This window comes from Solanum lycopersicum, chromosome 11 (assembly GCF_036512215.1).
Source record: "Solanum lycopersicum chromosome 11, SLM_r2.1".
In the NCBI taxonomy this organism is placed as follows: Eukaryota; Viridiplantae; Streptophyta; class Magnoliopsida; order Solanales; family Solanaceae; genus Solanum; species Solanum lycopersicum.
The window spans coordinates 61032496-61060441 of NC_090810.1; the positions used below are offsets into that span (position 1 = coordinate 61032496).

At 36.2% G+C, this 27946-nt stretch overlaps 1 protein-coding gene across 1 annotated transcript; it reads right to left on the reverse strand.

The window, feature by feature from the left end:
• Positions 1-83: 83 nt before the first annotated feature.
• LOC101247886 (tRNA ligase 1) lies at positions 84-27917 on the reverse strand. Its single transcript, XM_004251213.5, has 27 exons — positions 27640-27917; positions 25780-26220; positions 25646-25696; positions 25139-25221; positions 23777-23876; positions 21157-21235; positions 20367-20490; positions 18464-18570; positions 17368-17496; positions 16532-16593; positions 16288-16452; positions 14187-14347; positions 14051-14082; positions 12766-12923; positions 11135-11214; positions 10424-10489; positions 10057-10343; positions 9806-9913; positions 8870-8967; positions 8481-8541; positions 7728-7804; positions 7547-7618; positions 7182-7258; positions 3331-3411; positions 2370-2472; positions 1161-1319; positions 84-739 (listed from the first exon to the last, which is right to left on the reverse strand). Exons 1-27 carry the CDS (start codon positions 27799-27801, stop codon positions 347-349), a joined length of 3516 nt encoding a protein of 1171 aa, XP_004251261.2. The 5' UTR covers positions 27802-27917; the 3' UTR covers positions 84-346.
• Between the last annotated feature and the right edge of the window lie 29 nt (positions 27918-27946).

Sequence of the window (27946 nt, forward strand, 5' to 3'; positions counted from 1 at the left end):
CTCTTCAATGGTAGTTTTTGCAGATTCACACACAATTTTGTTCACATGACACAATAGTCACAACCAGTACATCAAACAAAGGGTAGAAAATGGTGTGCTTTATTCAAGAAATGCTATCGGGGATTTCAAAACGCCCACGACTTAAGACCTTGATTGCCTCAACATCTTTACATTTTCTCTAAATCTATTTCTATCCTGCAACTGCAAGACTGCTATATAGCCAAAGCGCACGATCCTACAAAATTGTTCCTACAACTCAGGAGTGTCATTACATGATATTCACTCAGAACCCATGTAGGGTTTACATTAGGTAAATCCACACAAGATGAGGAATTACATGTAGAGTTCAAAAGAATTCGAGAGTGCCAGTTATAGTGACGGGTGGATTAATATCAATGCGGATAGCCTTCCCTTGAGAAAGTAACTGTGGTAGTGTATTGGCATCTTTGGCTGTAGCTCCTGCCCCAGTCCATATTGTGACGTGGGGCCATGGGTTTTTAGAATCGACCTTTTCACCTTCGACAGAACCAGGCTCAGCTTCTAGGGCAGCCAATTTATCGGAGAACAACAAAGCAGCCACGTCTACTGGGACGTTTTGATGAAGAAAGGAACCGTAATTGGCAACTGCAGTGACACCATGACTTCTCTTGTGAGCTAGGGTCAAATGGGCCTTCTGAATGCAGCTCTCCAGGCTTTTGTCCTTCAAGAAATCACCAACCTTCGGATCTTTCTTGGCTAGCTGTCCACAAAATAATGAGGAGAATGAGATAAAATAGTTGAGTGCCTTTATGCAACACTATAGTTCCTCTCCTTAGTCCCTTCAATGTTCACCCAAAGAATTATAAACCAAATGCAGAAATTTCAGATGATTGGAAATCATTAAAGATTGGAAGGACAAAAGAGCGAATGCAGTCTTCTTTTTTTTTTTCACGGATAAAGAAATTGTCAATTGAAAGAAAAAGAAGGCAGCAAACAGATAAACAAGAATTATTATCAGTCTCTTAGACCTGCCAAGAAAATAATCCAGCCACAAGGAATTATATGTATTGTGCATGAACTAACAAGTACGATAAGAACAAAGACCACTAACTACAACCATCAAGACATAAAATCTGCAGCCATCAAGACTTCATAATTATAAATTTGCATCATTAACTTACATCATTCAGAAGACCTAGAATTTCTGGAACTGGCAGGCTGATAGCGGCAAACACAATGGATCCTAGCTTCCTCTTCTCAGAAGAAGGAGCTGCATATTCGCCCCTCGCAATAGCTTTCAGTTGTTCAAGGACTTTTTTAACAGCAAATTCAAATGGAACCTGAAATAGAACTTCACAGAATCACTTCAAAGCTCTCCTACCACAATGTGATAACTTTCTTTAGAACTGTCACTACTCTCTCTATTCACACAGAACCAGGGGGTTTCGGGGGATTGCTGATCATGGAATACTGAACCATCCAACAAGCCCCTCCGACGAGAAAGGTATTGTTAATGCAGCACTTGTGATCTTCTTTGGCATACTAGCTCATTTAAGGAAAAGTAACTCATTCGTTTTCTACAAACATGACTTCCTACTTGAAGCCACTCTTTCCCCCGAATACATGCATCCTTGCCATGTCAAAGATACATAGTATACATATATCCTATAGGGGTGTGCATAAGTATCTATTATGGGCACATCAAAATTTGTTACAGATAATCAGGGGTCACTTGGTAGTATTAACAAAAATAATGTTTGCATTAGCTCTGAATATTAGTAGTATCTTGTTTGGTATCTTTTTTCATGCTATGTGTAACTAATGCTTGCATTATTTATACACTCTATTGTGTATTGGGGAGTGCATTACTTATACCATAGATTTCTGGGTATTAGTAATGCAAAGGGATATAATGCATGCCTTAGGACTTTAAAGACACAAATATCCCTCAAAAGCACTTTAACATCTTTTTCACCATAATTGTGAAGAATATTTTTGTACAATACATGTTATTTTTAATACACCAAACCAAACAATGCATTAAAATAATGTATGTACAACTAATGCAAACATAACAAATACAAGCATTACTAATGCAAGTATTGCTAATACACTATATTTAGCATTATTTTTATACACTCAACCAAACGACACATTAGTGTATTTGAAGTGCCCGTGTGAACTACTCCAGTCTTTAACATACAATTCCTACACAGGTATGACAATTTAAATAAAGTATGCATGTACTACCGCTGCATGCCATGGCTAATATTTGTGAAGGACTTGTTTAACATTATAGCAATTAAAATTGTATTTCCAGTGCAAAGTAAGATCAGATATTCCATGCCTTAAGAGATCTAAAAGGACTGCGCTAAGCTATACAGACTTACCTGTATTGAATTGAGATAGTCCGCATTTCCATGTAGAATATCCCTCAATTGCTTCTCCCATTTAACCCACTCTTTTACAAAAGTCCCTTTTGTAGACTCCAGTCTACCAGAGAGAAAATCACACACAAGGAAAAACAATTATCAGTCACAATCAGTTGAAAACACGCCTACCTCAAAACATTATTCATGGAGTGGAAACTTATATATATAAGATGGCAACCTCAGCTTTTTTTCATGAACATATCACTCAAATACACAAAAATAGAACCTTGTCAACGTTAACTGAACATCAGTCTTGTCCTCCAATTACCAAATATTACTAGAAAAACGACATGATTTTGCTAGAAAAAAAAACCCGGTCATACCGATATATATACCCCCAGCCCCAACCCAAACTTTGGTAGGTGGATATTACAAGGTTGAGAAAAGACATCTTAACCCCAAAAGAAACGGCATATAAGTTGTTTGGAACCCTATTTTAACATGCAGAGAAGTGCAATTCATATTCATATTGCACTTAATTTAGTATAGCACATATATGTGAATATAAAGTTATTACTAGGCAACGTAACACAACAAGAATTATATATCCAAAGAGTGAAAATGAGTTCCATAGATCCAGATCATGCTCAAATTTATGCAGTACAGTCAAGACACTGGAAATCAATGAATATTCGGAGTTTCATAATGCTTTGACAGACAATAAGAGCCCCCTCATATCCATCTTTTCCCAACTATATGATGCTGGAAAGTTCCAAATGTCATTACAAATCATAGAATCCTCAGCCCTAAATTTCATTACACTGATCAACCACAAATCTGAGCTACTTTGAACCATTCAATCCATCCAAAAGTTGACACCAAAACAGTAATTAAAAGATAAACAACAAAATAGAAGGGGCTGACAATTTCAACAGAAGAAAGAAATTGAAAATTCTTGAACTAAAGAATCAAAACCGACCTTCCATGTTTGTTAGTATGAAGCCTGTACAGATTGATTCCCTCCTCAACAATAGACCTCACAGAATCCGGAAGAGGAGACCTTCATATGATCATAAACAATATTAGCAGCAAGTAAAGCAAATAGAACTAGGGAAGACCTACATGTCGTAGAATTGAGACACTTCCAAACTATACAGGTCAAATAATAAATACTGCCCCACAGTGGAAACAGAAAAAACATTAACAACAGTAAGGCAAAAATCCATCTGTCGTGATAGATATATGTGCAATGACTACCAATGGCATGCTGTTGGTTTCATTACTATCAATCAGTTATATCACTGAAAAGCTCTAGTTGTCTAACATCCTCTAGGTTGAATATTTTGGACCAAGTAGCTTTGCTGTAATTAGAATACATGAATTCAGAAGTGCAGCTTCATAAGAAAAACAATTGGATTTATAGACAACACCAACTTTCTTCTTTTCGTTCTTTTTCTTCCCTTTTCCTTTTTTGGTCACGAAGAATACAAGGTTACAAGCATTGGAATCTTCAAAATTGGCGATCTCCTTCAGAATTCTGGAAATCTGTTTTATTAAATGCATGCGTTAGAATTTTAGCTTAACTAAATTAGATCTATCTTCACTCTACTTAATGAAAATTAGCGACCAGGTGAAAGCACATACAATTGGCTACACTGAAATCATACTTGCTAATTGGATGCCAGTTAGACACATGTCAAACAAGAATAAGTGATGACACTATTCATCATGTCTTAATTAGACAACAACTTGCTTGAAAATAGAATTTTAGAAAACAAATTTCATTTTCTTCTAAGTAAATGACTTATGATCAAACAAATACTTCAATATCGAACAACCTAGCCCTAAATTGGAAAGACTTCATTAGTAGATGAAGACATTCAATGTTTGGGGTTATTAGTTTAGCTCTTAAACCACTTTAGATACTTCACAAATGTTCATCACAGTGTTGAACGACTTTAGTTTGTTGTTAATCAAGAAATATGAGGAACAAACCTTTTAAGTCTTCTATTTGAAATAAATTCAGAGGAAATAACTACTACTTTCTCTAGTTCAGCATACACTTCCACTTGCATAAGAAATAATAACAACACCCTCTTGTTCTAAATTGAATTACAAACACCAAAGCACTAAGAAAGATTATGAAGAAGATTCAACTATAATATACTAATTATTTACACTTCCCCTTCTCCACCAATTTTGCCTTTGCCAACTTTTTCTTTTTACAAATTCTCAAAAAATCTATCTTTAACATTATCTTTCAAGATGCTCTCATGGAAGACAAAACTGAGGCGCGACTTTGGTGAAAAATGAAGTAGTCGGCTCCAAAAACCACAAAAGGAAGAGCTAGTAAAGTATGTAAGTGGGCCTAAATAGGACATACAACCATGTGACCTAAAGTTTCTGAACTTTTAATGCTAAAGATGGATTCAAGATAGGTGGTGGAAGTGAATCGTGTTTTTCATATCTATCATTAGACTTCCAATCACAGTGTATTACAATCCATCTGATCCTTTGGCAGCTCAAGTGATTGAGTCACGGGTATCATCTCTTAGGCTTCTCATCTAAATGAAAATGTTCACTACATTGATGGACTGAGCTGTGATAGATGGTTACTTGAGGGGATTTTCAGAAACTACAAAGGACAATGTACAGTGAAGGTTTCACATCTCGGGTTCGCAGACAACACTTAAGTTCTCTGTGATGCACACATTAATCAGTTGATTTTTTACACAATTTCATTTGATTACAACATCGTCGGAGCCTCAAATCAACCTCAGAAAATGTCAGATCATTGTTGGTGAAGTGGACAATATTGAGAATTGATACAAATGCTCAATTCCAGGATTAATGTTCTCCGTACTGTTTTTCTCAGTTTTACTGTTACACTTAAACAATGAAGAATCAACATGAAACGCAATAATTAAAAGAGATCAGAAGAGGCTAGAAGATAGCAGAAGAACTACTTGTCTTAACGAGAAGGAAGCATTAACAAGAGAGTACATTGTAGAGTATCCTATCCTTCACACACTTCATGTCATATACTACTGTCAGAAGAGATACTCATCTTGAGGGAAGGAAGAATTGACAAGAGTACATGATTAAGTATCCCCAGACTCCATGTATTGCTTCATACATGTGAGAATATAGGAAAAGAATATTCTTGAATTGTTTTTCTACATTATTACAGAGAGACCCTATTTATATACACTACAATTAGACACAATTTCCAACTAGGACACTACAATACAATCCTTTTCAAAGTAAGACACTATAAACTATTCCTATTTTAATTCTAAGTAGGATTGTGTGTACCTATTACTATTCTAATACTGCAGATAGCACTTTCATGAGTAAATTGACAACCCTCCAAAGGAATTTCTTATGAGACGTAGCAGACAAGAACCTTCAAGTTTTCATCAAGGCCTGTTAGTAAGGAGCATACTTCATACTCTACAAAGTGAGGTGGTAGTAGAAGTGCAGAATTGTGAAAGAGGGATAGAGAAGTAAACATGTCATACTTCACTTGGGTGCGGTCTCAGGAGGAATATATTAAAGGATCAGTAGATTTCAGTAGCAAAAGTAACAACACTTTCAAGGCAAGACATATAAGCTGATCTTGATTTTTAATCACAAGTGGTCGGAGAGCACAGTAGAAACAATGATTGCCAGATTACAATATCTCAAGCTCGAGCCAAAAGGAGTTGACATCACAACCGATCCGTAGGCCATAAGGAGTTCTTTGGGACAAAATTCAGGAATGAGGAGTGATTCCAAGGCCAAATTAAAAAAACACCCAAGTTAACGAGTGTATTTTTCCTTGGACATGATCTACTCAAATTGAATAGCCAAAACCTAATAAGGAGCCTCGTCGATCTAATTTTCATTTGCTGAGCGATAAACAAGAGAAGAGTTGCACATGACGTATTCATCCTTGGATACAAATGGACATAATCTTAGTAAGGGGCCTCATACATCCTTTAAATAAACTAAGCAGAGTGCTAAACAAGAGAAAAATATCCATAAATTACCCGAAAGTCCCAAACTACTGTTTCCCACTAGTCTATTAGCAGAGTATAGCAACCAAACAAGAAAACAGCCCAATATTCACTGTCATTCAACTCAGATATATACCAATAGCAAAGATGAAGTTCAAGAGGAGACAGAAACATAAGGAGACAAATAGCATATAGAAGTACAATACTGCAAAATAAGAGGAAATGAGAGATCTATTTATGACTTGTAGAAAATGTACTTATAAGTTATAGGTGTCAAATACGGCATTTATGATACTTGTCCTACACGGGACACTAATACATATATTCACGTGTCTGTTCGTGACTAATTCCAAGTTAACTGTTGAAGTGTGTGACCATACCATCTAAGAACTTAAGCTATTAGAGAGAACACTTAGCACACTTTTATCTACATAATTATGTCTTCAACAAGCCCCCATCATATGCAAGCCTGATGTAAAGCACGTCAAAATTCTTCCATGAAAACGGGTGATGATGATAATAGAACTCGGGATCCTCTATCTGCTCTATATTGAATCGTGTGACCATCTCATTTAAGAGCTTAAGCTATTAGAGGGAGCACACTTTTATTTGCTTGGTTATGTCTTCAATAAATATGATATGGGATTCCAACACTAACACTATCTTTATATCAGAGAAATCCCAAAGGACCAGTCACGATTGAAAATTTGGTGAATTATGACGAAAGTTTGAACTCCAATCTAACATAACCAACTAAAAGAGAAAGTAAAAAGTCACTTAAACCAGTAATGAAGTAGGGGGTGGGGGTTCATAAGAAAGATATCTTACTAACCTTTCAGGTTTCAGTAGAGGAATTCTGACAAGCGATCCAAAACGTTCAATAAGTTCACTTTCGAACTCCTGATGGCTCTGGGTGAAAGTGTACCAACAGAATCAGATACATATGGCTCATATATTTACTTTTGAAGACTAAAAAAATACGGGATAAGAACTCAGATAATCTTGTTAGCTGAATGAGTCAGATACAAATGACATGTATATTTACTTTTTGAGACTAACAAAATACGGGATAAGAACTCAGATAATCTTGTTAGCTGAAAGAGTCAGATACAAATGACATGTATATTTACTTTTTGAGACTAACAAAATACAGGATAAGAACTCAGATAATCTTATTAGCTGAATAACACTTCGTACCTTTCCATCATAAAGGTGATAAAACATTAACATCACATATCCAGCATTTGGAGATGACTTGTCAAGATTTCCCTTCAGGATCGACCAGAAAAGAGAGGACTAAGGCATCAATATCCAAGTTGAATGGAGTAAATGGGTGAAGAGCATTCACAAAGATGGAGTAACATGAAGAATTAAGTACCGGATGATTAACACGCTGAAGTACTCGGAATATAAAAACCGCCAGTGCATCAATAGAGAATGGATTGATTTCAGTTCCTGCATGATTAATTCAACAGTAACTAAGACCCCATTTAGTGCACACATCGATGAGTATGACTCAAGGAAAAAGCAAATAAACTTTCTAACAATCAATTTGTACTACCAGGACCAACATCACCAACCATACAGAAAGGTAATGTCAAACATCATTTGTGCAAGCATCATTAAGCATATTAGCCTACAATTGTTCTCCAAGAAACAAAAGCATATAACAAGATGATACAGAGCTTCATCTGCAATGCCAGGAATGTAGGCGGGAAGTATACGTCTGATCTCCAAGAAAGAAAGGCATATAAAAAGATGATGAGGTCACCACTATAAGTTAAACAGACAAGAGAACTGCAAAGTCAGAGTTCCACCTGAATCGAACATGACATTTCACTCGGCAAAAAACAAGAATTGTCAATAACACAAATAGCATTGTAAGAAATGCAAAATAAAGCCATTGAGTGAACAACCAAATCAATTGCATAAATTAAAGCAAACTTGCATGAGAAGAAGCATAACAGATTATTAAACCTATGTTGCTCCAACTCACTAAAACTGCTGCCACACCCATGTCGGATCCTCCAAAATGCACTACTTTTGGAGGATCCAGCACATCCAGCTACATTTTTAAAAAAACTGAGCATCATAGATCAAAACAGAAACTAAAAAGGAACTATCTTTATACCTTCTGAATCAGGTATAACTGGAATAGCAGATGCTTTGGTGCTTAGACACATGTTCTCAATCTGCAAAGATGAGAATAAAACCCGGTGAGGCAATGAAGCACTACTACTAAATCTTAAGTTATTCCTGAAACAAAATAATCCTAAAACTCAAGTTCTTTATATGCATTCCACGTCACTCTAAAACTAGAAGATGCATTCTGTGCCATTATAAATAGAACACAAAGTACAGAGAACTGATGCTACAAATAGAATGTTTAATATCAAGATCTGAAACACTACCACTGCTCTTATGAAAATTTGGAACTGAAAATAACCTTAAGAAGATGGCCGTATATGAAAAAAAATTGTATCAGAGGACTTGTACTACTCCGGGAACAGTTAAACTTACTTGTTTCCATACTTCCTCATTTGGTGCATTCTTGTCAGCAAGCATGATCGAGTAAGGTTTTCTTCGACGTTCATCAGCAACTTTTTGCCAATATCTACCTATTAATATGATGGACATACAGAGATCAACTTTATTATCTGAGAGATGTTAAGTTCTTCAAGCAAGGAAAAGAGGCAGATTATTACTCTCTCCATTTCAATTAAGCTATCTTACTTTGACAAGGCACAGAATTTAGAAAAATAACAGAGACTATTGAATCTTGTCGTCTTAAACTAAAGATGTGTGCATTGTACCAAAATCCATTCGAATCTTGTGAACAAGCCATGTAGAATGTTGGAATCAGAGAGTAACAATATATACAAAGAGGCATTCTTTTTAAACAAATTAGAAATGAAACTAAGACACCTAGAATGAAACAGAGGGAGTAATAGAAGTTTCAGGTGCAGATGTTTGTGGTAAGAGAGAACATGATGAAAACGCATTTAGTTCTAAGTACAACTTTGTCAATTGGTTCCAACCTAAATAAAAGAGCAAATGCATGTCAGAAAACTAATCAATACTCCCTGTCCCAATAATATATAGAACTCCTTCCAATATGGGATGTCGAAAAATCTTTAATCCCCTTCTATTTCACAACTTCTAAGAATTCAATTTCATCAAACTATTTCAATTTTTTTAAAGCTCTGATGTGGTTGTTTTCAGTTAACTAACCTCCAACCATTTAAAGATATTCTTCCACTACCACTGCTTCGATATACAAGGAAAATATTAATCCCTGTGCTTGTGAGGTTGTCAAACACCATCATACAGGACGAGACGAAGTGAGTAAATGATATGCCGACAACAACCTAAAGGCACAAGATACATGGACATGCAAAATAAAATTCTTTTGTAAATAAGGAACATACCAAAATGATGTTGAAAAGCACCTCATACCTTTGATAAGATCACCCATTAAACTATGAATTGGCCGATCATCTTCAAGCCCTCCTGGAGCATTCAGTATTTCCTTACAAAGTGCAGATTTAGCACAACCTGGTATTCCTGCATTTTCACATTGCATATCAAAAAGAATGCTTACTTCAATAGTTGCAGGAGGTTCTAGAAGAGGTTAATTACATATTCAAAACATACAAGACTTCAGATATCGTATACAATCTGAATATCCAAAACCAGTTCAATCTTACCTGGAAAAAAAACGATGAGACCCTCATTCTTTGCGACCATGTCTTTGCTGGAAATACTAGGGCTTGAAGGAGCAACGTCTTTGGTCAGCTCAAGATCACCCTCTACATCTTCTCCTTCAACAATAGCCATGAAGTCTTCAACTTTGACAAAATTTCCAGCAGATCCTATCAACGCCTGATTTTGTGGACTACGCTTTGCATATTGCTCAAGGAAGGGCTCAGCTTCACTTAGGTATGTGGATGATGACAATGGTTTGTTCCCATATTTTCTGCGTATATATACTGCCCTGAAAATTAGTTTATGTAAGCTGCACTCAGAAGATAAAAGTGACTCATCGTAGGAAATCACAAGTTCATTTAGTATTACCATTCATCAAGCATCTTGCTGAGTTCTCGTTGCTTGGCTGCTGAAGTATTCCATATTTTCATTTGCCTAGATCAATCATATTGTTATAGAGATCAATATACTATAGAATTTATCCTTCAGAATTTATAAGACAGTGCAGCCAAAATATCACTCTCATTTTAAGAGGAAATGTATGAGAAACATGTCCTTGTATCACTGAATTAGGTAGGTCATAAAAATACAAGCTTGAGAATGTAAGAATACAGAAATATGTTAGATAACCTCAAACTTGTGTAAAAAGAACAACTACTAAAAAATATTAAGGTCTAGATTCAAAGTAGTTACACTTGCCAGACAGTATCTATAAGAACTGATAACTAGAACTCTGAAAATAGTTTAATAGGCTAATAGATTCAATGAATATATCACTTTTTTTAATCAAGTGTCTGTTCAAAACCATAATTTGAAGGCTGATAATGAAATCATTATGAGCATCTCAGAAAACTTAGATAATTCATTAGAACTGTAGCACGTCATTATATGACAATAAACAACTCCTCAGAGAACTATTATGATGTGGCTGGAACAACATATAATTATTGAATTATGTCGACTACAATGTCAGAGCAGCTCCTTATTGAAAAAATTGAAACACAATGCATATGAAGGCACCAAGGAGTTCAACTAGAACTTGTCCATTGAAGAACAAAGAACCAACCAGATAAACCTTACCTCAGGTAATAAGCCTTATACGCAGAAGGGCCTTCTTTGAAAAGAGTCGACAAGCCATTACGGATCAAAAAAGTTCTCAACTGCACAGTAAACAAAATTAAGATGCAATTTCTCAGACCAATACGTGATGAATTTCAAAGCAACATGCTAACTAATTATGTTCCAAATTTAGATCTTATTTAGTGGAAAAATAACTGAGTATCATATTACTCCACCAAAAAAAGAGTGTTTTCCACAGCAGTCACTTTCACTATTTTAATTCAATTTGCAAGCTCAAGCTCAAGCTTAACATATAAAGAACCTCACAGAAAAAGTGTTAAGCTCATCAAAGTTCCACCTATGAACTCTGTATCTCATCCCAATTTTTTTGTTCGAAAAGGTAACATATTTATATAATAATAAACTACACAAAGGGTGTAGTAATCAACCATAATTACAAAATAAATAAAGGGAAAAATAACTCCTAATCCTTTGTCTTCTCACAAGGATTCTAACAACAACATACCAGGTGTAATCCCACAAGTGGGGTCTGGGGAAGCTGGTATATCAGCAGCGTTACCCCTACCTTGTGAAAGTAGAGAGGTTGTTTGAAATAGACCCTCAACTCAAGTATTCACAAGGATTCTAGTACATCATAAATAGATTCGGGATATTCTAAGAATTCTTGTTTTACACCACTCGCTTTTCTTTGCTTCGATTCCACAAAACAATACTTTGACCTTGTCCAGATTCTATTTCACACGGCAGAGTGGAAATAAGGACATAACATTACTGGCAGATTGAACAGGTTGTAAAAGGCTCCACAGCAGTCTTGGTACTGTGTAATCCATACTAATAGATTCTAGCAAAAAAATTCAGATATTGGAGTTCTTTTTTTTTTCTGTTTTTTAGACAGTAACAACTTGTATTTTATTCCAAAACAAAAACCAGAACCTGCCACAACAAGTCACAGATTCCTAATTACAGTTATGGAGAGTACCAGGAAGATCTTTAATCTATAGCAAAATTTACAAGGAACCTAAAACATCTTTAATTGATTCTAGATTTACCATGTACTCCGGTTTACACCAAAAACCCTACTTCTATATAGCCATCTTTCTAAAATCTTTATAACAAAACCAAAAGATTATCCTTTCTTAACATGATTGATGTAGTATCACCGAAGTGTTCTTTAAAATAAAATTAAGCAGCAGGCTTGACATCTGGTGGGCCAGTGGCTCTCCCAACTCCTTTGACTTTAGCCTTATAGATATACTCTATACCACAAACTTTGATTTCTCATGAGAGGGTGAAAGGATCCTAAAAGCAACATCTATCGATCCCTAGTCCGTGTCGTTTATGGTAAAATCTAGGATGGTATCTCGCCATCTTCTAGCGGCCAATATTGGTTCCAGTATCAAATAAGCTTATTGTTTTGGTTATAATTAATAAGCATGAAATAATGGGCAATTATTTCATGCACTGCTCTATTCTGCATGAGTCATGCATCAAAGAAATAAAATAATTTAAAAGAATAACGAAAACTTGAAAAAGTGTGCCCCTAGTAGCAGCAGAACAACCAGATTCAACTCACAAACAGGCAAGTCACATGAAGTCTCTGTTAGAGAAAGCTTATCTGGTAACTGCATTACCTTGTAAGGAAGGAATTTCATCTTGACCATCAGATTTGCATCTTCATCAGCTAAACGGCTATCCTCTTCCTCATTTTTTACCATTTGATTGCTACTTCCTACCATTTCGGCAGTTTTCTTCTCATTGACCTTGAATAAATCCAGGTCAACAAAAAAGCCTGTGAACAGCTACATCAGCAACTCAGCGTGCAAAAGATGATAGGATGAGTAAGGAGGGACGGAGGCTCTCACTGAATGAAGACTACACTTTTTTGAATTAACAAAGCAGAAGATAGCAGGTGAAGACTAGAACTCAAGGATCTATAGGGGGCACTACTATAGATCATTCAGATGGGACATGACTATAGATCATTCAGACGGGACATGACTATGTAACTTTTTGTGTTCCCCCAAAGGAGACTTTCAAAATTGTCTTGCATCCAAATTTTATATGACTTTCTAAATGCCATAACTTTGTTCTCAAATAGGAGTAACAGAAGTTTCACCTCAAGCACCAGCAAGAAACCACTCATTTACTCCCAGAAGAGGAAGAAATAAAGCTGATATACATATATATATATATATATGTATGTATATGAAACTTCTTACTTCAAACTTTATTTAGTATGACGATGATATGAAATGAGCTTAAATGGAGAAGTGAGGATCCATATAGCCGACCCCAACATGTTTGGGACTGAAGCGTCGTGCTATTTGGTTACTTGTACTAAAAAGGGGATATATAGGGAAAGATTTAAAATATGTACTCCCTCTGTGACTTACTTTCCTTTTTAGTGTTTCTATATTAAGTAACAATTTAACTATAAAATGTCTAGTTTACCCTTAATGAAATTATTTACCGCCACACATATTTCTATCATTCATTTTGGACCAGAAATTTTAAAAGTCTTCCTTTCTTTCTTGAACTCTGTGCCAAGTCAAACTACCTCGCATAAAATGGGACGGAGTGAGTATTTATATCTGAACTTAATAAATTGAAAGGGTGTTGATGATGGATTAAAGAAAAAGATAAAGGTTAATTTTATATTTTGATGTTTAGTCTATATACTGTTATCCGTGTTTTATTAGGTATAAAATGATACCAATTGGCAATTGGTGTACTAAATTGTACATGATTAACTATGCAGGACTCAAAGACTAACCAAAGAGTCGATTTCAATGTTATACATGGTTTCTCACTTCAAAATAATAGCTTTACAAGTTAGCAAGGTTAAAGGCTATATACAACTGCAGCTAACAGATCAGTTCCAGTTTTGGCTGAGAATAATAAATGAACAAATATTACCTCGATACAAAGGCCACAGTCCTGGTTTGTGTCTGACATGAAAAGAATTATTTTAATCAAAGAAATCACACAAGATATGCAGAAAAACCCAATAGCTTAACATTAAAAAAGTCTGTTGAAATAGTTAAAAATCAACCTCATCTCTTTCTGGTACCGGCGGAAGCCTGAATCACTATGTACGTGGATCACCATTTTAAAAGGCAGGTTGTCACTCGATAAATCATTAATTTTATGGAAGTTATAGTAACACTTGAAAGCAGCAGGAAAGCGTTTTTCCCTCATCAAACGAACCATTTCCTGAAGATGAATATATCCCAAATGATGGTTAACAGAGTTGAGACAAAAGAGATAACTAAAATCTGACAACTATCTATCAGGTTCTTCAAAAAAAAAGTCAGAAAACAATTAAGCCACACACCAAGACTAATTCACGTAGTTCCATGAGCACAATCAGAAGGTCGGTGTATTTTCCAAACAATAAGGTGGGGGTGGGGACAGCCAAAAGCAATGACATAAGACAGTACCTATTTAGCCAGAGAGAGGAAGAAACCAAAACTCTTTCATGTATGAAATAAAAGATGCATATAATTAGTGAACATCACAATTATTGTTCAACCTCTCAGAGAGATGGAAAGATGATGTGAAGAAGAGACGGGACCATTGATTTACTTTTGGGAAGTTACTCATTCATCCCTCCTGATGATTTGTGCAGCTAAAAGAATATTACTTCCCCTCTGGCAATCATTCATTTTCACCTCAACCAAGTAAGGCGTAAGATAGAGAATCAGACATACATAAAAATTTAAAAGACAACAGAAAATTGGGCGACGTGCTTTCATTTTTTGATTGTAAACAAAGCTCACGTTCTCAATGGAAAACTCCACCAATAGGACAATGAAAACCTGCATATTCAACTCTTGCTCCTTCACAACAACAAAAAACTAACGACTCATCATCACACTCAGGGTACCCCTACACTAAAATGGTTTGCAATTTAAAACTCAAAGTCAAATTAAACCACAACGTATTTTAAGAAGAGTGAACATTGAAGTAAAAATATAGGATTTTGTGACAGGAAAACATGAAATACGAAGTCAGGTATTTGAAATCCATTGAGAGCACCACAAATCTAAACAAGCTTAATTTCCAAGTTACACAATATTTCCTTCGAGAGGTAGTTATTCTCACTTTCTCATGTCTCCAAAATTACTTGAATTGCGATGTTTCTCCATGTTCCCACTACTGTTATTAATCACCACAAGAATGCCAGGGACTAAGCAAAAGTTGCGGTTGCAGTATGATTTTGTCTTCTAAAACCGAAACAGAACACAAGAGTATTCTATGAGTAACTAGATTCGGGTGTGACATGTTAATCCAAAATACTGTAAACTCTTTAAACTTGATACTTAAACTATTATATCTTCCCTTAAGGATGTATTATCGCCCTCAATTTCTTTTATAAGTAAAATAACCACCTTTATAATAAGCTCTGGTGAATTTTTCTCACACATCTTCTATTTTGGATTATCTCCTGTACTACAATTTATTTCTCCGACACTACCAACCATGGTTTTTGTATTCATACTTCATCTGCTTTAGCAAAAAGATACCCAACTAGGCGGAGAAGAAGTCAAGGGTGAATATCTCTTTGCCCCCCTCTTCAATCAATGTGTTGACCTTTGTCGTTTGTGCCCTTTAATAAAAAATTTCATGTGTAGTAGCACTTCTTTAGCCTAATAAATAGTTGTTAGGATGAAACACCTGGTAGAGGATATGAAATCTCTGTCAACATGAAGCAATTAGCAGTGATCATCATGAAAGCAATTATGCTAAAATGAGGTTTTGTTGAACATGCTACAAAAAGAGGGTGACCTGAAAAGTTGATGATTAGGGAAGAAAACTAGGGTAAATCTCCGTCAACATGAAGTAATTAGCAATGATCATCATGAAAGCAATTATGCTAAAATGAGGTTTTGTTGAGCATGCTACAAAAAGAGGGTGATCTGAAAAGTTGATGATTAGGGAAGAAAACTAGGGTAAATATACAACTGGGTAGCAAGTTAGCTAGCTCCTCTTTCTAAAAACCGCTACCAATATAAGAAAATTGCAGTAACATATAAGAAGAAACTAATTTGGTTAGGTCAGTGATGACTATCAAGAAATAAACAACCAACAGTAACATCAACAAATTAATTAGGAGATATTTTGATTGAATCACTTCAGAAATTTTCCCAAACCTGTAATTTTCCTGTAGAAAAATCAGCAGGGTGTGATTGTAAGAACTTTGACACAACAGAGCGATCAGCATTTCTTGAATGTGAGCCAGAATCATCATCTCCAAACCAGTCCAAATAATTCGGGCAGAAAGCCGTGCCAGCACTCTGAAGAAGCGCCTTGATTTGCTGCACATACAGAGAAACGGAGTTTGGTACTTTTGTTACATGAAACTACTCTTTGTTGCTGAATCACATCGACATGTACCTGCTTTTCTGATCTATTTGCAGCACAAACCTCACGCAGCGTAGGTCCCAAGTCCAAACCCTCTGGAAAAGGCAAGAACACTTATGAACATCAAAAGGAGTAATAAACCCAATTGTCCCACAACTACAATGCCTGAACCCCAATTGAATTGGGGTATGCCTCATTGACAATGCCTCTCCATTCAGGCTTAGACCAATACTAAACAAAATAAAAATAAAAAGTACACTAGGAGCTCTTTACATCTCTGGCAGGACTTATCGACTAATTCCCTAAATTTTCCCGTCGAAGGCGGAAGGAACTATGTTCCAAATATCTAGCAAAATATAAACTATTGATTCACATCAAGAGCACAGAAAAGTAAAAAAAAAAAAAAAGATAAAAAGCACACACAAACAAAGAAACTGAAAGAGTTGAACTTGTGGTAGCTTCCTCACATGAATTATTCAAGAGAGGATATTTCTACTAGCTATTTCTATTTACTTGGTATGTCTTCTTTCTTTAGTTCATCTGATGCCTTAATTCACTTAAGCCACTTCAAACATTGATATCATGCATTTATTTGTGCGCTTGATGAAGCATATTTTAGATGTACTTACTTGAGGGGGTGTATTACAGGAGACTAAGACGATTAGTTGCTGATTAGAAGATTCATTTCAAAACTCAGTCACAAGGTGATGTGGGTCACTCATATTGTCATTTAGGCTTCTTTAACCATTTAATCGCACCATGAATAAACAATCTCTTCTCACTACTCCATTGAAGCATACAAATAAAACATGTTAACCCCAACAAATAACGTAGAGTATTTAGTAGGATCATATAAGAAAAGATCTTACCACCCTCTAATGGAGGAGGAGGAAAATCTCTTAGAACGCGCTCCATATGCTCTGAGCTCTCACGTTTTACAATGCGCGCCACGAGGCCCTCCAAAATTTCACCCTGCACTTTTATATGGTCTTTTGATCCTGCACGTCGAACCAAAGTATGTAGGAGAAAAACACTACTTCAAGGACGAGTACAAACAACATAAACAAACAATGTAGAGGCTATTATACAGATAATAGCATGAAGGAATGGCTAATTTCAGATTGTCATTGCACTTCCCAAAGTGATGTAAGCTTTTAGCAGCAATCGAAGTTTAGAAGCACATGAAGCATTTTGCTTTTAACAACACGACAATGCTCTTAGAGATCCATAAAGGAAACAAACAAATGAAACTACTCATTGAAAGAAGTAAACAGAAAAAGATGAATCGTGGCAATTGTCTGCAGTAGGAGAATGAATTTGGCGACATACCCATTGGGCAAGAATTGATGATAGAGATAAAGCCTTTAAAGAGCAAAAGAGAGTGAAGGGAGAATCTAAGCACATAATATGAAAATCCAGGGTAAAACCTTAGACGAGTTGTACCAAAAGCAAAGGCCTGAGGGATAGAAACAGCACTCTACAGCAGTGATTTCCTTGGTCGATTATGGGTGCCATGACGACAATATGGCATATGAAGGAAATTGGAATATGCATGGCACTGCATCCAACCAAACTCTTCCTCCAGATTACTTAAATACAAGTTACTTCATTACTTTAAAAACCGTGTCCTTCTCTAGAAGTGCAGCAACATTCATTAGTATAACTACAATATTATATCCTGATGATCATCTGACATCTTAATAACAACTACTTTACATAATGATGATCATCTGACATATTTTTTTAACTACCTACTCCACTTTTTTAAGAGTTCAAACTAATGTCCCAAGCAGTTCTGCATCACTCTTGGTCAAATTACATTATCTCAGTGGAGGGAGGGTAACACAGAATACACTCATATGGCAAACCACCTAACCAAAACAATTAGAAGTCACACAAAAGATAACCAATCGAGTGAAATCAGTTGAACAATTCAAATAATGTTTTGCACAATGCTAAACTTACCAGGTACAGAAATGTCAGCAACTTCAGCAAGAGCCTGGCAAACGGAGGTTGCTGTACCTTCCTCACAGAGTGCATCAAACGCAGCAAAGAAGGAAGTAACTGATTTCCTTCACACGGAAACCAAGGAATTTTTCAGAAATAGACAGTTCTCCTACTCCAATTACAAAGAAACATACCCAAATTTTATGTGTTCTTTTTAATCGAAAAGAGGCAGTGTGGAACAATCACCAATGAAATTGACACCGAGAGCAAACAAATGGATAAACTACCATCTTCAATTAGTAAGAAAGCCATTCAGAATGGGTATTAGAGTTGTCACATGACCTAGCTTTTCACAGAAGCCAGCGACAAACACCCAACAGCCTGTTATCTTGTGTATATTTTGTCAACATTGACGACCATTTCACAGGTATCCATTAATGGGAAACGACAAGTCTGCTGAGACCTTAAAATCAGAAGAAGTTTGCTGTATTCAGTAGGTGTGGGAATTCAATACTCTTCTTGAGCTATCTAAGAAGAGAACACAGATGACTGATAACACCTCGAAGTAGGCAGACTGAAACAGTTTCTTCTTCTCAGTGAACTCATTCTACCATAGAATATTGAGGACAGAAAATATGAGCACGATTTACTAGGGCAGTGGTTTCTTAGAGCTCCCACAATTTATTTTGTGGGGGGATTGGTTGGCAGTGAGAGAAATTATCATTAAAGCTAAGAATTAGAGAAACATGAAAACAATTTACTTTGCTTGGAGTTATATTCGAAAAAAGTTTGAGAAAGGAGTGAAGCACCTCTAAATTATTGCCATGGCAAATGGTGTGGAAATAACTTGGATCTGGTTTGTGGAAAATCATATCTTGGTGTGGCACTTTCTACTTCTAATATACTATTTTTATGCCAGATTATCTCATCTATATCAATAAAACAATGACCATATAAAAAAGATTTGAAACCAAAGCAACACGACGTAGCTAGGTTAACCTTGAAGGTTGAAAGAAATTGTAGTTACAAGCATCTATGACAAATGTTCCTGAACAGTGTTACAAACTGAGAGAAAGGAAGTTTACTCCTCATAATAGTAAAACACTAACAAGAATGCGAAGACAATCTGCATCTTGATATCTTTAAATGTATGTCCTTTAATTGGTATAATACAACACATCCAGCATATTTCTTGGGAAAAAATGTATGTCCTTTAAAAGTCTGGTGTACTGCTAACTTCCATTTCTTATAGCCTAAAATATATGTACTCTTCACTTTTGATTTATCTTGATGGACTTGTGTCAAATGAGTGCAACATAGACATGGCTGCATTGTCCGAGTCCTTTAAAAGGCACCTATACTATTAAGATTTGAAGTACTTGTATCTGAACAGCCATATAACATAGCATAAAGATAGCTCCATAACCAGTATCAACAGCAAAAAACCATCATGCTGCATGGGACTGTTCATCAACCAATAGTCTCACAGCTTTTGTTCTTACGCTACTCACGGTCAACCTCGTACAGGGCCTCAAAGTGATACCTGGCTAGCCAACTCCTATTGCAAACCTGCTGCTATGAGGTTATAAATTCTGCTTTTTCGGGAAACTAGCAAGTATTCATAGACCTACTCCTCCTATGCCCTACTGTTTACATTGCTATACCACAAAAAAGATCCATGTCTAAGGCGAACATACTTCAAGTCTTACTTATTATCCTTGATATTTTGTTTTTTGCAGCTGCTAGATAACCTTCAATATCCTGTTAACTACTTTACAATGTTCCTGCCACAAGTCAGTTCCATATTGCTGTACTTTAACTGCCAAACTAAAAGTTCATAAACCCAATGGTTGCTTGTATCAACTGTGACACAAATATTTTCCACAATAAGAATGAAACCAGCACACACTTAAACGCATACCTTGTTGAGAACAGCCATATATGATTTGTTGGTAATCTCCATTCTCTGCAAAAAGCAATTACATCGGGAGTTGAATAGAAATTTGGTTTTCCACTTCCCAACTCCGTGACTGCAGTCACAACCGCTGTTCAAAGAAAGATCAGAAAAAGTATCAGCAAAAGGTGGCAATCTGATAGATGTCGCAAGCCGCAACAGTCAATTACAAACACATGACCATAAACAACCTAGCCAACAAACAAGTACATTTTAGACAATCAGAATGTGGTGCTCAGACTGTACATAAATCCACGTTCTCATGTAGCCTCCAAAACTATGGAGGATTCTCCTACACAGAAAGCACCTACAGATCCTTAAGTTTTTAAAGTTCAACACAACTAATATTGTCATCTCTCAAGACCAACACATAGCCAGTTTCACCCAAAAAGATAGTCAAGTACTCTTTTCAAATGCTAAAGAGCACCCAACGGTGTGGCCTAGTGGTCAATAAAGTGGGTTGCGGAGATGAGGCTTCAGGCTCAAATCCCATCGGAAGCAAAAAAACTAGGTGATTTCTTCCCATCTGTCCCAGCTTTGGGGGACAGAGTTACTCGATACCTCGTACTAGTGGGAGGTATTGTACCCATGGAATTAGTCAAGGTGTGCGCCAGGCTGCAGGCTGGGCGTTGAAACCAAGACATATGACCACTTCCTTTTTTGAAACTGCAAATATTTATTTTTTTGGAACTGAAGAAATATGACAACTCTAAAGATATAATTTCATGGAATTGTTAGGCTTCCTTTGAAACCTTACCATAATCATCTCGTGGGCGTTGTCCGTGGTCCCCCAACACCGCCGTGACCAACTCCATTGATATACACATGCGATTGCGCTGCAACATCCAAGGTTTATTAATTTGGATCTTCTATAAGAACTCATAGCAAGAGTTTTTTCACAATGGTTTTGCACTAGAGTGACAAAATGTAGAGTCAAAAATGAAAAATGATGCAAGAGAGTAAAATTAACACCTGTTGAGGATGAAATGGACAATGCTCTGAAAATTGGCATTACATCCTAGTAATATTCTCAGGGGTGATTGTTCCAACTAAGTGATGTCATCTTAACAGTGATTGTATGCAACCTAGTCAACCACACTAAAGAGATGATCGCACCAATAAAATGATTTGCACTATCAAAATTTAAAATATAGGGAACAGAACTATTCCCCCAGAATCTAGTGCAAGATCTACTCTAAGCAGCTGCTCACACATAGAGGTTAACCAAATCCCGTGAACTATTTAAAGTCTCATCTCAGACTCCTTTATTATTTTTTTTTCTAACAACCATCATCTCCTAGTATTCAAGTTCGTCGACATTTTCAATGATTTTACAGAGTAACATAGTTAGGTAAAATCCTGGAAAAGGCAGTTTGATTCTGGTCTCGACACAGTTTAGAAATTCGAATTTGTTTAAAAAATGAATTGAGTGCCCAACTCCTAGTTGCATAGACTAATTCTCAAACTTCTCTTTTTACTAACCAGAGAAACTTTATGTGGGGCATAGTCACGATTTGAAAATCAATGGATAATGGGTCTGCCCGTATACCCTTTAAATAACACACTTTTGTCAGTAGACAAATCTGGTTACTACTGGCCAAAGCCCTGGGGGCAGATAATTTCACTTCTTGTGATCAAAAAAGAGGATATGGTTGCCAACTTGCCATTCACTCCGACAAGCATGGGAATAGTTTTCTGGCTTTACATGTTATCAAGCTAATCCGCAGTCTTTTTCTTTTTGTTCTTTTTTCTCATACAAAACTAGGTTTTTCCCAATCCAATTCCACCTCGCTTATCGCTGCATACCCTATTCATGCTCAAAGTTCTCCACACAAGCTATTACCCAGAAGCACTTGATCCAACGATTTTCTATCCTTCACCCATATTCTATAGCATTTTGAACCATTGAGGATGTGTTTCCATCAACTAAGAAACTATCTTCTACCTTCACCCAAAATTTTGGTTTCACTTTCTTCCTCTCGATTAAACAAACTCTTTCAACCGTTCCCCTTTTTGTGTCAACCCTGTAGATCCAAGGCTTGTTAAGAAGTACTAGATGATCACCAGGATTCATTTTACAAAAAGTTTCAGTTGTCTGGGTTATATGGATTCATCTACACATGGACAATTGTGTTTAAATGATGGTGAAGGTGCAGAATTTTTTTCTGTCCATGATGACAAATCCTAGACTCCATTCCAGTTTTTGGCAGCACATCCTTTTTAATCTAATTTTATGACTATATAACATTTTGCGTAAGTAAGGAAAAACAGGGTTGGACTCTCCATCTGGTCTAAACAATAGGCACGCATATAATTTGTAATCAGTCAGTGAATCAAATTAATTCTGCACATCAAACAGACGATACTGGTCCGTGTATACATCTGAGGCTATCAACTCCAATTTATTAGAACTTAATTTTGATACTTGTCTTTCTTTGTTGAAACACTGGCATACTACTGCAACTTTAGCAAAAGGATGTAGGTTGGCTTTGCTTGACTTGATTGTCTAGTTTATATGTGATAAAAAAACAGTGACTTGTCGATGTTGTTGTTAATCGTAACAGAAAGGAGGATCCTGTTGTTGTTTCTTTTGGGGAAAAAAAACAGAACAAAGGCCAGAAAGAAAAAAGATAGAACAAGATAGGAGATCAGGAAAGACAAGAAATTTGAGGGACAAAAACTACTACAAGTAAAAACCAAAGGAAGAAAACAGTAAAAATCACTTCTGTAATAGTCAGATAAAGAGGATTTTCAAGTGCATGAGGTAGCACAACTCCTAAATTGTTGGATCAATATAGGTAATACTACAATTAAGGAGGAGAGATGAAGGATTGTCCCAGCTTGTATATGGTGGACAGTGTGGAAAGAACGGAATCAAAGATGTTTCGAGGGAAAGAAGAACAATTTGCAGAACTTTAAGATGAATTGTATAGCTCTTTATTATTTTTGGTGTAAACAAAAAGTTTTAGTACAGGCAGAAGAACTTTTTGATGTTATAGACTATTTGTGACAAAAAGCACAAATGGAGTCAGTCTAGTCTGTAATATTTTTGGAAGGGGGGCTACTTTGATGTAGTATACCTGTGGATAAATAGGAAAAAAAGTTATCATTCTCAAAAAAAAAAAGCATGAGGTTGAACAAAGCTGAAGTTTTTGAAAATAAACTAAACGCCATATTTATTTTCTCCAGATAAACTACACCAAGTCTTCCTTGAAACTGTACAGCAGCAAGCTCTTTTAGTTCAGACTATATTTATCATTGATGAGTTTCTTGAGGCTCATTCGTGATCAGAAAACATTGAACTAAAAAAATCAGCAATGTTTATATAGTATGTCCAATGAATTCTCCTACATAAGGACTAATTTTTAGTTCAATACCTCAAGAAACTCATTGAACTCTGCTTGCTTCTTACTTGCTTGAGTACCCCATGTCTCACGAAACATCCGTCCAAGAACAAAGACACCAACGGCAGTATAGCTACAAAATGAAAATATTACAGCAAGTCTTAGTTGAGATTCAAAGAGTTTAACCACCATAATGATTGCCAGGTACTAGATGATCCAACAATATAGAAGGCCACGGAAGTGTAGAATGGATGATTTTGCTGTAAATGGTACCACAGGCTACGTTGTTCAGACTCGTCAAAAAGTTGCCGCACCCAAGTCGGTCCTCCAAAAATGCACTACTTTTGGAGGATCGGATGTGCACCCAGGGAAGCATTTTGAAGAGTCCGAGCGACATAGCCCACAGGCCTATATCATTCTCTGCACAACATAAGAAGCATCAGTGCACAATATAAACCATCAAGAATGTAGTTGATCAGTTTATCACATTACAAAGCAGAAGATGAATGTCATATGAAGTCACTCTTGAGCTCCATTGCTTTTTAACAATAGCACAGCCATAACTCGACAAGATTGTTTGAACCAACAACCACTGAGCGTACAATTAAGAGTAACAAAAAAACAAAAGTTACACCAATATCTTTGTATACAAAACATGGTGGCGTGCAGGTATTCAACTACTTTTTTTTTAAACCATGTTTATTATAACAACATAGAAATACATAAGAAGGGGACATAGACCTTACCTCCTATAGCAAGGGTACAGTATAGGGGCAACCAAAAATATGGAGAAACTTATGGCACAGTCCAGCCCCAACCAAGGTAAAATGCTTTACTTGGCTGGTGGTTAAAAGAGCATGCCTGACACAAGAAGTTTTGAAGAAAAAGAGGGCCATTACAGTTTCCAGGTGCTTCTTATGCAATGAGAAATGTTAGTCATCTGTTTTTACACGGCACTTTTAGCTTTGGTCTCTATTTCTCAACATAACAAAGACAGGTTGGATTATGCTGGAGCATACTGCAGATTTGCTTAGCTGCTAGATGAAAAGAAGAGGCAGCAAAAGTCAAAAGATGTGGTGGAGGATCATACCACAATGCATCTGGTGGACAGTTTAGAGAGAGAAATGGGATGCTTTATGAAGATAGATCTAATCCCATTTAGAAAGTTAAATGGAATTGTATAGTATCTTTCTAGTTTTGATGTAAAGAAGTAGCTTTAGAGGATATAGATCTTTTTGTAGATTTATCAAGATCTCTATTTTATTTTTTTTTATCTAACACTTTTTGATGGTGCCCAGCATGTCCTCAATGCTGAGGAATAGACATTTACCAGTTTCAAAAAAATAGAACATGTTAAAACCAAAAATATATGCCGTGCTAATAAGCAAAACATACATATTTCCAAAGCTATTCTTGGCATATGCTCCACCCTCATGCCCAGCATACATAAAAAGAGATCCAGAATGCTTAAGAGAGACCTGAAAAAAAAAAGCTCCCGCATAAGCAGCGTAAAAAACACCTATAAGAAACAAGTTCTAAAAATTGAAGAACAGAATATAAAAAGAGATTATGACTAGATACCCCAGCTAGAACAACGACCAAGGTAGTGAAAATGGTGCCTTCATCTTATAAAAATCTAAACTTCCTAGGGTAAGGGGCGGGCCCACTATCTACCGAGTTTAGAAGGATGTGATTGGTCCAAAGGGCGGGTCACAGACGGATTTCTCGGTTATCAAAAAAATCTAACTTCCTAAAGTGATGTTTTGATGAAGGACCGAGAACTGTAAGATAAACTTTAACTCAAAATCAGACCTGTTCAAGGAAAATGTACCTTCTCAATAAAAAGAATAAACGGAATTTAAATTAGCATAACATCAAAAGCCAAACAAGCCTGAGTCCTACCTCCACCGTAGCCAAGCCTTTGGAGACCATCTCTATCATCCTTGTCCTAATCTGAAAAACCATACTACAATGCTTGAATTTCCACATTTAAGTGTCACGAACCTCAGAGAAAGAGAAGTTGGAGAGATCACTACCTCCTGATCTGATTTCTCATTCTCAAATTTTGGGTAGAAAGTGGCCCTTATTTGGGCTTTTGAGAATGTGGAATTATCTACAGTAAAATTTTCCAATAAACTACCCTTAAATAATTTGCTCAAAAGAGCACTTTTTTGTTCATTTGGTGTTTTTACAGCTTCAATCTTTGGGGCTCCAGACACTGTTCCATATGACTTGGGTTTCCAGATGACTTTTTGATGCTGCACAGGTGATTGGGGTGCTAATCCAACGCTGCCAAACTGAAGAGATGCAACTGGAACACTACACTGTGCACCACTTTCAGTAATATTCAAGGAACTTAGACGGTCAGCAATGGCTCCAGTAGTTGCAGGAGATGCAGGTTCGACATTTGAAGACGAACCGGGTACCCTATTGGAACTTCTCACTTGCCATTTTTTTTCTTTATAACCACCCTTTCTCTGCAAATCAGAAAATTAAAGTTTATTAAACTAGATCCAAATTTTAGATGCATTTACAAACACATAACAAAAAAGATAGAAAAAGATTGACAGAGTGCATACTCTACAACTATCTCAGTCCCACCTAATCAACTAAACTACAAACACATGTGTAGTGGCACAAGAAGCACAGATGTAAGGTGGTGTGATGATGTCACAAAGAGAAACAATTACAAAAAAAAGAAAAGGTTTAACACAACTGCCATGGTCTGAAACTCCACTAGGAAGTAGCAAGATTTAGATAAAATCAGCAAAGCAAATATAAAAAAGGCATTTCTAGCTTTGGTGATCATATAAGCACAAAACAAGAACAAAGCTTTAAAACAGAACACACTGCACCGTGGTGTTTAACTCTCCTTCCTAGTTAGCCAGTAGTTATTTGACTTCCATTTTCAAGAAACTATTGGATTTCTTAATGAAAAATATTGACACATAAGGAGCAACAACAATTACCCCTCAATTCCGAACTAGTTGAATCAGCTATACCAATCCTCAATATATGTCTCTCTCCATTTGCATTCACAGAAATAGAAAAGCTTAAAATTAACCAAAAAGATAGTAACGGCAACATCCAAGATTAATAGTTAAGGAAACTACAACAATTTATCCCTCACTCCTGAACGAATTGAATCAGCTATACCACTCCCTAATTATTATTTTCTATGACAAGGGAACCCGCAGTCACTACCCTTTAGGTGCGGAAAAGGTAAACCCAGCTCTTGTGCAATAGCTCGCAAACTATACATGAGAGGTAAACCACACTAGGCAAGCCACGTGCGACGAGCTCAACCTTTCCATGTGCATTTGAGGAATTAGAATATTTAAAATTTAACCAACAAGATCATAGTGACAACACCGAAGATTATCACAGAATCGACTCGTTCTTTTAGAATGCAATCTCAAAATTGGACATTCAGAACCAAAAACAAAAACAAAAAGGACAATATACCCTCTGTCCCTCCCAATTTATGTGAAAAGAATCGTACCCAAAAACTCAAAAAAGAAGATGAACATACCAATATCAGAACTTGATCAATAACCCAACAAATGTAATACTCCCTCTATCCCTCCCCCAATTTATGTGGAGAAAAAATTGTTCTTTTTATAATACAATCTCAAAACTAAACATTTCGAACCAATATACCAATATCAAAACTTACATCAATGATCCAATAAATATATAAAATCATACTCTCTTCATTCCAATTCACACAACATTTTTCATTTCTCACAGATTCAAAACTGGGTGAACTTCAACCTAATATTTTAAAAAGTAATTCTTCCATCACATTAACATGCTCGTATAATTTTTTTTAACATTTAATCAACTCTCAATACACAAGTATAACATAAATTGAGATAAAAGGAGTAATAACATACCTGATTGTTTGGCATGAGTGAAGAGAATAGCGAGGTACTGTGTGTGAGGGAACGAGATTGAAAGCGAAAGAAGATTCTAGAAGGGAAATATGAGGAAGAAGAAGAAGAGAGATTGTGAGGGAGATGGAGTTTAGCAGTGAAAGAGTGAACGAAAACCGACATTCAGTGCTATAGAAAAGGAAGACTCAACTGTTGTATACAGATGAAGCCAGAAAATTTCAGGGGGAACCGGCACTCTCCAATTGGGTTCCATATACACAAATACAATACAATATGATGCGATAAACGAAAAAGGATTAAAAATATT